Source organism: Neopelma chrysocephalum, unplaced genomic scaffold (assembly GCF_003984885.1).
Source record: "Neopelma chrysocephalum unplaced genomic scaffold, ASM398488v2 Primary Assembly neopelma1_74, whole genome shotgun sequence".
NCBI lineage: Eukaryota > Metazoa > Chordata > Aves > Passeriformes > Pipridae > Neopelma > Neopelma chrysocephalum.
Window position 1 is genome coordinate 10,458,659 of NW_020897735.1, and position 14,134 is coordinate 10,472,792.

Consider the following 14,134-nt stretch of genomic DNA (forward strand, 5'->3'; position numbering starts at 1 on the left):
CTTGCGTGCTCTGGGGCAATGTAGAAAAGGAAAATTTGGAGTTCTGATTTAGAATTCTGATTTAAACTTTTCTGCAACTTGTGAAATACCTGTGGCAGAATTCCTTTTCAACTACCACTTCACAGCTTTTGGCTAACTGCAGCATTTGCTTCGGAGTGGCTGCAATGTCTCTTAAAGTTTGTATCAACAAACTGGCAGCTGTACTTACAGCCCAGGTGCCTGCTGCAGGGGTACTGTCTTGCTATGTAACAGGTCCATTTAGAAGTTTAGACTCATGTAGTTTGCAAGGGGCATCTGGAAGTCCAACTCATAGCATGGTTTGCTCAGGACTTTGTCTAGGCTGGCTGGACACACAGTCTCTCTGGGCAAACTGTTCCAGACTTAACCTAACCTCTAACAAGAGAATTTCTCTTGTTGCAGTTTGTGACAATTGGCCATTGTCTTGCTGTATGAGTCTGACTTTGTCTTCTTTTAGTTCCTTATTAGTTAGCTGGAGACAGTAGCAGGGCCTCCCCTCCCCTTGCCCACCACCACCTTCCTTTTCCCCACCATTCTTTCTGGAAGGCTGAACTTGGCTTTCAGTTTCTCAGCCATCTTGTGCCCCACCCCTCTGGATTCTGCATCATCAAGGTCACTAACAAAGTATTTACCCACATTTTCCTGTTTCACTGATCTGGGTACAGTGACATTTCTGGCATGCTCCTGTTTAATCTTTCAAAGTTAACACACTGTTTTATAGGTGGCTCCTTCAGAGAAAGCTGAGTTACCACACACATCATACACAGTGTAGTTACTCCTACATTAAGATGATGAAAACTTGGTGTCAAGACAAGTAATTGAAAGCTTTCTACTTCATGTAAGCTTCCTTCACTTTTGAGTGCATTTTGACTTGAGAGTTGTGAATTTGGGTTCAATTTTTTAAAATCCTTGACTACAGAAACATTTTTCAAAGTAAATTGGTATGAATAAAGGTGGAAAACTGAGTGCTTAAGACTCTGGCCTTGAATTTAAGAGACAGTGCTCCACTGTGACTTCATGCAATTCCTATTGCATCACTCAAATACTGATTCTTGCATATGAAAACTCCCATTGGTGTAATTAATACTGCAGACATTGGGGAACCCTGGCCTTCATTGAGTACTAAGTATGAAATTGGGTCTCCTTGGAGAGTGGGAAGAGAAAAATATTAACAATAGTAATGCTAACAGTTTTGTCTTTTCAAGGACACGAGCCAATCTTCATGAAAACTCCTGTTTTCATGTTGTGTAAAAAAAAAAGACATTAAGGGGAGATTTTATTTTAAGGGAGGAGGGGAAACCAACCTAAAGCGTTTCTATAGCACGTGATGTCATAGATACAGCTTTTAAGTACATGTTAAATAGCACAAAAGTATGTGAACAAGTATTTGCTACTCATCAGTTACCTTCTGTATGTCAGGTCTCTGATGATCAATAAGACCTTTTTTCAACTCCTGTGCTTTCCGGCAGACTTTTGATTGTTTTCTTTTTTTTTTTCCCAGAGATGTGGCATTCTGTCATTTGCCCCTGCTTTCCAACTCTAGATGTAGCAAGTACTTTAAGTGCATTATATTAACTGCAACTTCTGGAAAAAGTGAATGGCTGGTAGACATAATTTAATATAAGAAAGTGACTTATTGTAGAGATTGAAATCACCTTCCTATTCACTATATTTCTACCTACCTGTGAACTAAATTATGTTCTAACACAAACTACAGGAAATAAGGACTATAAAATACTGATCAAGCCATTCTGAGTTATGATGAACACTGTCAGAGGTTCTCTGCGGTTAACTGCGATGGCAAGCTCTGTCAGAGATGAAAAGTTGCCTCCTTCTTGCTGAGGAGAAATCATATTGACATGTTCCTGAACTTAAAGAAATTATTATTGTTAACATCTGATCCTAGTTAAAGGGCTCTTTTGATTCTTCTATTTCAAAGGCTAAGTATTTAAAGCTACCAGAAAGAAAAACATTTTGGAGAAAGATTCTGGAGATAGAAAGGGTTTGCTATCTTCTCATTTTTGTTAAGCAGCCATGCACTGTAACCAGTATTTGCTGTTACATGTATAAAAGCCTATGGTTCTAAAATAGTAGCTTCACCTTTTGTTTCAACAACAAAAAAATAGGTCAGAAGTCAGGTCAAGCACTACTTCATTTCAGACTTGAATGGTTTAAACATTACAAGCTATGCTTCAGAACCCAAATAGGTATATTTAAACATGAGTATAGACAAAATGTTGTGGTGAATACTGTTAGCATGCTGTATTGCATTATGTCCAAAACAACCCATTCCCAAATGCCCAAATAAAAGTAAATGATTGTGCATTGCATGATGATACCATTGGGTGCGCAACTTTGGTTCATGCAAAGTCTCATTTTGTGGACACGCTGCTGATAGTCCATATATTCCTGAAGATTCTGCATATGTGAGCTTTTCAGCCATGTTCTTTCCATAACACCAAATGGATACTATGGTCTGGCATACTGGTGGCAAAAACCAAGCCCGTATCATTTTGGCCATTTAGTCCATTTAACCAAGACATTTCACCAGCCAAAAAACTTGAACCTCTCTTTGACTTTCTATATTCTGGTAGTGGCCAGCGGCTTATCAGTTTTTCTGTCCTCAAGTCCATTATATACAGGTATCTGTTATCAAATAGTAGAGCAAATATCTCTCCAAAACCCAGCAAGGACACATTTAAGAAGTCTGGAGGTTTGATAACCCTAGAAGACAAGAAAACAGTGTTAGAAACTCACAATGTAGTCATGAGCTTGAAATACTAAACCAAATCCTTAGGTGTCTATACTCACCCTTCTGAAAGAATTTAGCAAGAACTGGATGCAAATTTTTCAAATTAAGCAACTGAACACTTAGCTGCAGTTAGGCCTGTGGTTTCAGTTCTGACTTTGTGCATTCAGGACAGACCCTTCTGAACATAAATAAAAGTTAGGGTTTAAAAGGGACTGTTTTGCAGAGCTCAAGGGAAAAAAAGCCTTGTTTCCAGATACACACAGAAGAACAAATATGCTCGTATTTTACAATAAATTTCCATATGGATTTCATGTCTCAATATCTTAAAGAGGTAATACCTCTTGCTAATCTTTTGACCACTCTTTTAAAAAGCAGAAGTAAAACACAGAAATGCCTTATTGTGATAGGCAGGTAAGATAAATCATGCAAGACTGGTCCTTAACAGAATGCTGTTTTACTGATATAGCTTTATGCTAAGTTAAGCATTTTCATCCTGAGGAGAAAGAAAAATATTTGTTAGTTCCCCACTATCTTTGCGATATTATCCCTTATTAAATAAAACTTGGAAAAGAAATTAAAGAGTTGAGGTTTCCACAACTGGCTGTACATTTGATCACAGCATTACATAAAGCACAGAACTGAGGCACAAAAATGTATGGAGCTGAAAATCCATTCTCACCAGTAAGAGAACATCTTTCTCTTTTGAAAGATGGGAGGGTAAACTAAGAGGTGAAATTACCCATTTACTCTTACTGATAAGAAGCATGTCTTTAGGAGTAGATCTTTCAATGGTAGACACTCCTCAAATATTCAGGCCATTTGAATTAAGAGTTAGCTGCTAGCAGTTCTGAAATGCACTTTTTTCTTTAGTAAGTAAGTTACAGTCTGATGCCACCATTTCTAATTGATACAGCCTCATTCTTTTTATGGAAACAGAATGCCATCACGTTTGATCCCTTACTGCAGTCTGATAGATTTCACTACCATTCCACAGCGTTATCAAGAATGATAGATCAGTAGTGCTGTAAGGAAAAAGTCTTTTTAATTTCTTGTCTGATCAAAGGACCCCCAGAAATGTCTGCCTGGTTCTCTTACAGCAGTTTCTATGGCAACATTAGCTTTGGGTCACTACAGTTTCCCATTCACAACTCCTGGCACTGAAGTCTGATTTAACTCTATATTGAAACACTTCAACTTACAGAATGAAAATGTGAAAGAGGAGTAGCATGTGGCCATAAACCAAAACAGCAATCAAATGATTTGTATTATCAAATAAGAAATTAGAATTTAACCTGACAATATGCATGAAGTAAGATGTTTACAGAATTTTTATCAAGATTCTTTTGGTCCCATCTAAAGTAAGTCATTAAAACTAGTATGTTCTACTTCTTATTTATTTAAAGAACACTGAATCCTAAACTGGAAGGTTTACCTGAGAATATCATAGCTGGCAAAGTCCCACTGGTACAGTCCTAGTGCTGAACTGCACACTATGTATTTACCATCAAAGTGCAGTCTGGGCTGTAGGGAAATGCTGCGATCTTCAGAAACAGACAGTGTTTTTAAGCACTTGCAGTTTATTTCCCTTCCAATAGGCCAAATCTACAATTAAAACACAGTTTAAGACCATAAAATATTCACATTATAAACTGTTACACAGCAAGCCTCACAGTCTCTCCATGCATCAGGTAAATGTGTGCGTGTTTTTTCAGAAATATTTATCTCCTTTAGGTAGGAGAATCAATTCTCCAAGTGACTTGTCTAACAGTATTGTTGCAGTATATGTTGTTTCTAGCCTAAAAAACTCCAGTGAAAATGGGTGCTTTAAAGAATGGCCAAAAAAAAAAATAAAAAAAACCTCAACCATCCAACTGGGACAGAAATCTAACAGTGTTTCAGTTATGAAACACTTCCATAGCCACAAACTTACAGCACTCTCCAACTCCAAAGTCCCCAACAGTAACAGTACTTGCAGTTAAGTGCTTCAGTGTCAAGTTAGCACATCAGGCATGCACTGAAAGCACCAATTCTTTGCACTATCATTCATGTAGAGCCATCATTTAAATCTAAATGTTAAGATAAGCACTGAAAAATTAGCTTCCAAAGAGTTTCATGCCTTGTATGCAGCCTCACAAGCAGAAAATATGGGAGAAAATAAAGCCTTATATTATTTGTAAACTTCAGCAAAGTACTCAAGCATTTTATTTCCCTGTGTACCAAAATGATATATATGTGAGATATATATATATATAGTACATACCTTGATTTCATACTTATCTGCACTTAGGAGAATATGATCCCCAGGACTATGCATAAGAGATTTGACTTTGCACTTCTGCAAAACTACCTGTAATTGAAGGATGTAATAATTTATACCAATGCTGGTAAATAACAAAACTTTCATTTGCATTTGTCACTTCACTAACCACCTGCATAGTGTATCATCCTTGTATAAAGGCAACACAAATACTTTTAGCAACTGAAAGAAAACTAGTTTACGCTTTTATTGTTCGTGCTAGTGCCAATTTACTCTATTAATAAGCACACATACACCCTTCACCTGCAGAGTCACCCCCGATCTTCCAAGTTCTGAAATAATCAGAAGAAAAATACTGTTTCATGCTTAGATTTTTGTTATCATTAGATTTTTTTACATCATTCTTAAAGCAGCATTCTTTCAGAACCAGTTTTTATTCAGTCTTTGAATCAAACACTGATTCCTAATATTACTTCAGCTGCTTTGGAATAGAAATATCTTCAATGGTCTGAAAAGTTTAATTATAGCTCACTTTATTTTTCCTGTTGTAATATTATTTTGCAGAATTTCCAGATGTTCTCCAGATTCTACAACTAGTTGCAGGGTTAGGATTAGAAAAACAAAATTTAGAACACATTACAAATTCAGTGCAAGTGTTTGCGAGATTAATTAGAAATCAATATTCCCACCTTAGTGACCCATTCTGTGTGTCCAGTAAGGGTATTCAGGCACGTTCCTGTTGATAAGGCCCATACTTTCACAGTGAAGTCTGCAGAGCCACTGACCAGAACATCAAGTTCATCATTGTAATCCACACTAAAAACTACAAGCAAAGAGGTACTAAATAAGGAATATCAGTCTCTGTGTTCTTCTGTGAGACACTAACTAGTAGCCTCTCTATGAATTTAGTAGCCTCTAAATTCATGTGCTACTTCATCTTTAACTGTTGTTCTTGAACTGTATACATGAATTGTTGCTCTGGATTCTTAAGTTTACATTGCAAAATTACTGAGGGTTTTGTCCAAATTAAGAGCATTTACATCAGTGGTTCCTTAATAGCTGGATTATGGCAAGTGTAACTAGTACTTATTTCCAGAGTTCTAGTAAGACAATTTCAGCATGATTAGCACATTTGATAGATCTCTTTACTCATAGGGGAACAGACCTACAGCTAAGTTGAGGATATTTTGAAGTAGAGGACAGAGAATTTAATTATGAGGGAAATGCAAATATAAATTCCCAGGTCCTATTCTGCTCTTTGCTGTAAGCTGATCTACAGTCTGGGGATATAAAGAATGGCCATGGCCATATGTTATCTAAGGTTTGCATCGTTTTGGTAGACATGAAACTACTGAATAACCATGGCATTTAGTATTACTTCCATGAAACTGCAAAATACTACATGGCTAAGCTCTGGCATATTTGAGGACAGCTTTAGATCTGTTCTGGTCGCTTCCCCTGCTATGGGGGAACTGAGGTGATTCAAGTGACTGAGGACAGAGCCTATAAAAATCAAAAAAGCTAATGTGCAAAGAGCTAACTAAATTATAATTTGTTTGATGATGATATGTTACTTGACTGGTGAAATTACAAATTGAAAATTTCAACATACCTGCACCAGTGTGTCCTCTAAAATGCTGTGTTTTTGCCCCAGAGCTCCATTCCCAACAGGCTACTGTGTTATCAAAAGATCCTGTTACAAGCTTTTGTTCATCAAACTTCACTGCAGCACAAGTGTGTGTCTGGATACCATATATGCACTGACCTGTGCTTACATCCCACAGTTTTGCAGACAAGTCATCTGATCCTAGAATATAAAAGAACAGGATAACTGGAAGCAAAGAGTAAATAATATTTCCAATCCTATACTCATCTTTGTTCATCATAAACGTAGCATTTACACGGAATCACAGAATGGTTATGGTTGGAAATGACCTCTGGAGGTCAACTCTTCCAGTCCCGCTACTAAGCAGAGCCACCCACAGCCCAGGACTATGACCAGACAGCTTTTGAGTGAGCTCAAGGATGGATTCTCCAAACCATCCTGGGCAACCTGTGCTCAGTCACTCTCACAGTAAGAAAAGTAAAATCACTCTCACATTAAAAAAGTGTTTAAAGGGAACCTCTTGTGTTTTAGTCTGTGTCCACTGCCTCTTGTCCCATCACTGGGCACCACTGAAAAGAGCCTGGCTCCCCTCTTCTTTGCACCCCCACTTCAGGTACTGATAACATCCTGAGCCCTATATTCTTCAAGATAAAAAGTCCCAGCTCTCTCAGTTTCAGTTGTTGCTTTCTAGTAATTATCTTACAGTACCAACAAATGTGGGAGTACTTAGTCAGGATTCCCAACTTAGCGTATAATGTTGTCATCTCAAATGATTGGGAAATCCTTGGAATATGCTCTAACAGCAGTTCATTGTAATTCTGTTACTGTTCTTTCATACTTAATGCTTCATATATGTTCTGTCTGTATTCTTAAGTTCAAACTGAAATCTTGGAATCTGCAGTGTTCAGGGAGGAAGCTGAAATTATGTGCAAGTCAGGCTAGTAGCAAGGTTAAATCTAGTTTACAAGTCTTCATAAAGCACTTAGGTTAAGAACTGAAAGTGCTTACAGTCTCGTTTCAAGGAAGAAGATAGAGGACTTTTTCTGCCACACTTTGGGAGACTGAAGTGCTCACACAGCCCAAACAAGGCCCCTTTAACTGAAAGTTATCCTCCTAGAGGATAACTAACAAATCCGTACTTCTCAAATGAGCTTACTAATAGCAACAGCATGAACAGAGTCATAGAATGTTCTGGACCGGAAAGGAACTTAAAGATCATTTAGTTCCAAACACCCTGCCATGGGCAGGGACAATGATACGTGCTGTTACTATTTTTTTAACTAACAGAGAAATTGATCTCCTTGTTTTCTTATTTAAGTGACTAATGGGTTTATTAGTGCAGCAGGTGTTTCAGAAATTGAAAAAAAAAAAGTAATTTTGAATCATGTAAACTGCATTTGCACTATGAAAATAATCTGTCTGGTAAAGGAAAAAAAAATTGTCAATAATCATAGGAGGGGAAGAGAAAATCAAGAATTTTAAGACTCCAAGTTATCTGTCTTTCCTACCTGTACACAGAAGTCCATCTTTATAGTAAAGTGCATATACTCTGGCACTGTGTCCAATTAAAGAGGATGTCTCAAAGGCTTCGTGGTCCTTCAGTTGCTTCATCCTTAAAATAGCCTTTAGGTAAACCTTCTTCCAATGTAGAGGATCCTGAACAGAGTCATCTATCTGCCAACCCAGATTCTTACATGCAGTCTGCCACACCTCTGTACAGGCACTTATAACCTTGTTCCACTGCTTAGAGACGAGGCAACATGTGAGTAAGGTCTGAGGATCAAGCCATTTTAACAGATAAAAACTAAGTTCCAATGGAAGAAGTTTGAGGAAGTCCCTCTTGAGGAGAATCTCTAAATTATTGGAGAGATGCCTGAGCTGGACTGCTCCACTCAAGCTAATCAGGTGATCCAGAGTTTCATTTTTCTGCAAGTCCGTCAGAGAAAGAAATGTAATAGAAATGTTATCAAGCCATGCTTCAAAGTCCTTTTTCTCCATAAGGTTATGGAAAAATTTACCTGTGATACATCAAAATACTGTATTAGTTCTGTTCAGAAAACAAGGTAAGAATCACATCTTTATTACTGGTACACCAGTATTCCAAATGGCACGTTAACACATAGAATGAAGCGAACAAATGCTTTTAAAAGTATTCATTAGGTTAGGACTAAGCATTTGCATGCACTTTGAACTATCATTTGTCCCACATCAGTCTTAAAAGTAAATTGTATGGAGGTAGTGAATGTTAGTATTCATTATGAATGTTTACATCTTTCTTGTTTTAGGTTAACACTTTCAAATTCTGAGTGAGTCCAATAAGGTAAAGGTTAGTTTAAGTTTTAAACCTATTATAACAAGTAAACACTGTCTTAGTTTACTCATGGATTATACTGATAAAAGAAAAAAACCAAAGCACGTAAGCAGAGCAATAAGCTAGTCACTGACAGAACTTATTCGTATCTTTCTCCTGAACTATTTTAAACACAAAGCAGGTAACTAGTAATTTTTAAAAAAGATACAAAGAGATGTCCAACAAATTGGGTGAAGGATACATTAGTCATATTTGAATTTGGCTTGTGTAAGGACCTGAGCTTGTGCTGGTCTATTATCGGTTTTGACACGGTTGCACCACTTTGACCTAGATGCTTTAAAAAAAAAACAACTCCTCTGTCTTTTTTCCTATTTTCCATGTTTATTTCCACTGAGCACTAACTGTGAAATTGAATACCACCTCCTGAAATACGTGATCTGCATGTATTTATACTATCCTGTGGCATCTCAGCTTCCTGGGACCATTGATTAGCAAGACATGTCAGGTAAACAGTTTAAAAATCATAATTATTTATTTTCTCTGGAAGGTCTAATTCCATTCACTAGACAACTGTCTGAATTTAATGGAAGCTCCCAAACTGAAAGAATTGAGGAATCTGAGTGGGACTCAAGAGTATGTTTATTTGTACACACTTTACCTTCATAGAATAAGATCTTAGAGTACACCTCTTAACAGGGCATAGTAGTACAGAAAAGTACAGTCTTCACTACAAAAGGCTGCACATGGCATGCCATTATTGATAAAAAACACAAGAAAGTTCTGGGTGTCAAATGCACAGAAACAGCTGCCCCTATCGAGTCACAAGTTCATACAGTAACTTTTAACTGCTGACAGCTTTCCTCAGCACATATACCTGAGCACATCTGCTGTTCAGATAGGCCTGTGTTCTCTTTAAAACATTCTAACAGGCTGCCTCTGAATAAAAAAACCGGTGAGCTCTAAGGCGTTTGTTGTATTCAATATGTGAAACTAATACTGAAATTAAGGGCCGCCGAAAGCGATGCTGGAGCCCCGTGCAAAAGGCTGTTTCCCAGGCGCTCCGCAGCCGGCGCGATCGGTTCCCCTCGCCCGCCCCAGGTACCTCCGCACACAAAGAGCACGCCGAAGGCTGGAGACTCCGCGCCGCTCACCTCAGGAGTCGGCCCGGCGCGGGGTGTCCTTCGGCGGGCAGTCGCCACTGCTCGCGCGGCCCCCCGGAGCCCGGACCGGGCTGGGGCTTCCCTGCGGCCATCGCTCCACGGCAGGACCGGCTCCCGGCACTTCCGCGGCCCGCGCCACAGCCTACGGGCACCCGCGGCGGGAGGAAAGGGGGCGAGCCCGGGGCCTGAGGAGCGCCGAGCGCTGCAAGGGGCGGGGGAGGCCGGGCCAGGCCGGGCCGAGCCGGGAGAACCGGCGGCACCGGGGACACGGAGCGCCTGCCGCTCTCCAGTCAGGTGGCTTCCGGCGCACTCCTGACGTCATCACTGCCCGCCGCCGCGCTCCCGCTCCCCGGGCCGGGGCTGCTGAGGCGTCGCGCTGCCCGCCGGGGTGCCCTGCCTGCGACTCGTACCCGAGGGCGTCAATTTCTGCTCGTTAAGAACATTCCTGCAATTAATATGATATAAAATGCACTAGCGTTTATCATACTGCCTTAAAAATCACTTATTCTCTGTCCTTCTGTTAGAGGCAGTGTGTTGCTGGAACCGTCCAAGAATCTGAACATGAAAACTGCATCCCCCTTACTTGATTAGTTTGGACATTATTTACTTTTTCCTTTAATATGTACTTAACTTGCATTTATTCTCTTCTGTTTGTAATTGCAGGGTTTGCCCGTTGCTGTAGTCCTGGTCCATGGCTGGTGATACCCAAAATCTTCCCACGTTTAGCTTGAGGTGTGTCCAGTGCTGCCTGTGTTAAGGAACTGGGTTATGGCCTTCTTGGTAACCAAAGAATTTAATGTTTTTATATTAACCATCATAAATTAGAATCTGAAGTGACTTTTCATAGGGAAATTTATTAAAGATGCTTCTGAGAGAGCCTTGAGCCGTGGTCTTCTCTGGCAGAACAGAGCTGTAGCTGTATGGGAATGAGCTGTAATAATGTGGATTCTTGTTCCTCCTCTCATGAGAAGACATGCCAGTATCTTTTCTTCTACTATGTAAATTAGATTTTAATTTTGTAAATAAATAAATTAAATTTCCTTGCTCCACTCTACCTTTTCTCTATGGCGTGTTACAGTGAAGAAGGGCATGATGTAGCCTGCGTAATGTTACTTGCAGAGTGCAGTATTTGACATTTGATTTGTGTTGCTGCTACAATTTCTGGGATGCCTGACCACAGACTAAGTCTTAATCCCAAATGGAGATGAATGCTTGGCCTTCATTAGGGTGTTTTCCTACTGCTGTCAAGTTGGCTAGGAATGCATTTAAATCACAGGAAGGGCTGGAGCTCTTAGAAGAATGTCTCCAAGACTTCAGGAAAGATTGATGCTTTTACAAAAGGAATGACAGGGTCTGGGAGACAGCAAGAATATACACTTAGTCAGAAAAGGAAAAATACTATCTTTTCTAGTGTTAATTTAAAGGGTAAAGATCTCCAAATGAAGCACGTCTCTCAAAGTCTAAAAGATGCCTGGAAACATAAACCAATGTGGATTATATTTCTGGTCAAAGATGGGTAAAGCTTAAGATACAAACACCAATCTCACAGGTAGGATATAGCCCTTCAAAGAACTCAAATGGAATCGGTAATCCAGAGCTCTATGCTACCTCCTGTCTTTTTAATTTCTTGTCTTTTTTCTTTCCAAATTTGGAGTTCACTAGTTCTGCATCTGTGAAAGAAAGAAGTGAGGTCAAATTTATAGTTTATTACATATGAAGGAATAAATCATCTGTTTCTCCTTCACAAAGGTGATAAATAGCACTTAAACAGTTCCAGATGTAATAGGACTGTTTCTATTTGGATGTCACATCTAAAACACAAACCATACACGCTATCAAATGACATTAAAACCAATGGTAATACATCAGCATTTAAGACAAGTAGTAAAGAGTCTTTGAACACAAATGTAGCAACAGTCTTAACAATATGCAATTATTAAATTACAAAGCAGTCTTCTACCATTCAAAGGCTTAATTAAACTGACATTTCAGATTGATAACACTCTGCATAAACCTTTACAGACATAACATTTTCCATTCAACCAGATAAATACCTAATAGAGCTATAAATAAGCAGAAAATAATATCTTAATTTTCTCTTCAAGTCATGTGCTAATATCACGATTTCCAGTAGCAAACAGGAATCAGTCAGTTACAGGTCAGCAACAAAGGGAAGCAGCTAGGCAGTATACAAGCTGATGAAATTGCTGTGCTCAACTAATAAGAGTAAAAATACTTTCTAACCTGCATGCAAGTACCAATATTTGCTGCATAATCTCTGGAGCCTTCCCATATTGTTAATATTAGGTTCCCAGGGTATAATTTATTCCTTCACAAAATCAGACTAAGCCTATCTGAGAAAATAGTGCTTTAACAGAATTAGCAAGCACTGTGCACATGAACCATGACATCAAATTGTTAACAATGAAAATAGTATGATACTCATTTTCATACACAGAAGCCAACAAAAATTATTTTTAACTTCTTTATTGCTTGCAGATGGGACTTTTCCCTCCCACACCTTTTATGATCCCATTATTTTAGATTCCTATATATATAATCTTGGGACTTTTAATCCCCTAAAACTTATGGTGGAAATTACAAATATATATATATATTTGTATATGTGTGTGTGCATATATATATATATACATATATATATGCATATATATGTATATATATTGAAAACCAAATCCAAACGCAAAGGATTATATGTTTCAAATGCAGACTAAGCCAACAGCTCCGGAAAAGCCATTGCATCTGCAAGCACAAGTTATAGACTCACACCTTTAAGAAAACATACATGAGCTGGCTGTTACTTGGTCAAACATACATAGAACAGCAGAAAGTATGTCAGGAGCAGCAACTTTGACCATACGTAACTGGTTAGGCAATAGCAGTACCCGTCCCCTGCCTTATTAAGCACTATTTAAATATTTATTCAGTTGACTATCACAGTACTAAAAAAAATAAAATAAAAATATCAATTTGAATCTACCAATCAATTCCAAACGCTTGTGCATTTATAGAAATAATCTCATGAAGGCAGATAGCAAACCCGCTATTCATTCTAGGTGCATACTTGCATGTATGTTATGCATCGAAAAAAACACAAAAAACCAACCAACCACTGCCAACAACAAAATAAACAAAAAAACCAAAACCAAACCACAACGAAACCAACCAACCAACCAAAAAATCCCCACACCAAACACACTCAACCCCAAGAAACCAAACCAACCAAAACAAACCAAAAGAACCCCACCTCAGCCCCAGACAAGGGAAGGACTGTAACTACAACAGGCCCTACGTTTTTCTTGCCAGCCTGGAAAGAATGTATGCATGCATCCATTCACTGCGTGATCTCTTGCTACCATGAACAGCTACAGACCTTTCAAATTGCATGTGGGTCTTTGTTTCTTATTAGAAGGAAGTGTTTTGTTACTTTCAAACACTTCTAAGATTTATGTGTACTGCATTGACACTAGAAGAAAGAACTGGACAAAAATGTCCGTTAGTCTGCAACAGTTTCTAAAGCCCAAATAGGGCTTTAGGGACCTTGGAAAGGGCCCATCAAAGCCTCAGCCTTAAGGGCTGCATATTGTGTGTGTGAAAGAATTAACTTAGCTCACGTGTCTTGGGGTTCTTGAGTCACACTTCAAAGCTGGATGGTTTATATGCATGCTGTGATTCAAATGCAGGACGAAGATGATAAGTATCTCAAAGTGCTGCATACCCATTTTGAAAATATTTTTGAATAGAGGTTCATGGGTGTGGGTACTGGACTACATGATATGCAGTGGTCCCTTCTAACCTCAACTATTTTGTGATTCCACGCATCGTCACCCACGCTGGTGCCGAGGCACAAGTACATTCTAAATTAACTGCCTGAACAGTCTAACGCTTGCACCAAAGTAAATGACATTCCTGTAATTTAGTCCCCCTAAGGCACAGTGCTGAAGTGGTGACAATACCATTAGCAAGAAGGGGTTAAGAGCCCTGCTGCTGCCAACAAATCTAGCACATTGGG

The 14,134-nt window shown here is 38.9% G+C and overlaps 2 protein-coding genes across 5 annotated transcripts in view; both read right to left on the bottom strand.

Moving 5' to 3' along the window:
• Positions 1-1,281: 1,281 nt before the first annotated feature.
• On the bottom strand, positions 1,282-10,391 carry FBXW2 (F-box and WD repeat domain containing 2). Of its 2 annotated transcripts, XR_003534937.1 has the most exons (8): positions 10,096-10,391; positions 8,142-8,651; positions 6,640-6,834; positions 5,717-5,850; positions 5,031-5,117; positions 4,203-4,372; positions 2,830-2,948; positions 2,627-2,742 (listed from the first exon to the last, which is right to left on the bottom strand). XR_003534937.1 is itself a non-coding variant. In XM_027688018.1 (7 exons), the coding sequence occupies exons 2-7, from the start codon at positions 8,629-8,631 to the stop codon at positions 2,454-2,456; spliced, it is 1,365 nt and encodes a 454-aa protein (XP_027543819.1). In that variant the 5' UTR covers positions 8,632-8,651; positions 10,096-10,388; the 3' UTR covers positions 1,282-2,453. The 2 variants fall into 2 exon arrangements, 1 of the variants encoding a protein (XP_027543819.1); XM_027688018.1 differs by lacking the exon at positions 2,830-2,948 and having other exon boundaries at positions 1,282-2,742; positions 10,096-10,388.
• Positions 10,392-10,686: 295 nt separating this feature from the next.
• GARNL3 (GTPase activating Rap/RanGAP domain like 3) overlaps positions 10,687-14,134 on the bottom strand; it is a 43,734-nt gene continuing 40,286 nt past the window's right edge. Inside the window, exons 29-30 of one of the 3 annotated variants that reach the window (XM_027688006.1) lie at positions 11,663-11,774; positions 10,687-10,848 (exon numbers count right to left, since the gene is read on the bottom strand). In XM_027688006.1, coding sequence (XP_027543807.1) covers positions 11,678-11,774 — 97 coding nt within the window. In that variant the 3' untranslated portion in view covers positions 10,687-10,848; positions 11,663-11,677. Of the gene's footprint in view, positions 10,849-11,662; positions 11,775-14,134 lie in introns of those variants that run through there. The other 2 variants (XM_027688008.1, XR_003534933.1) reach the window with 2 other exon arrangements.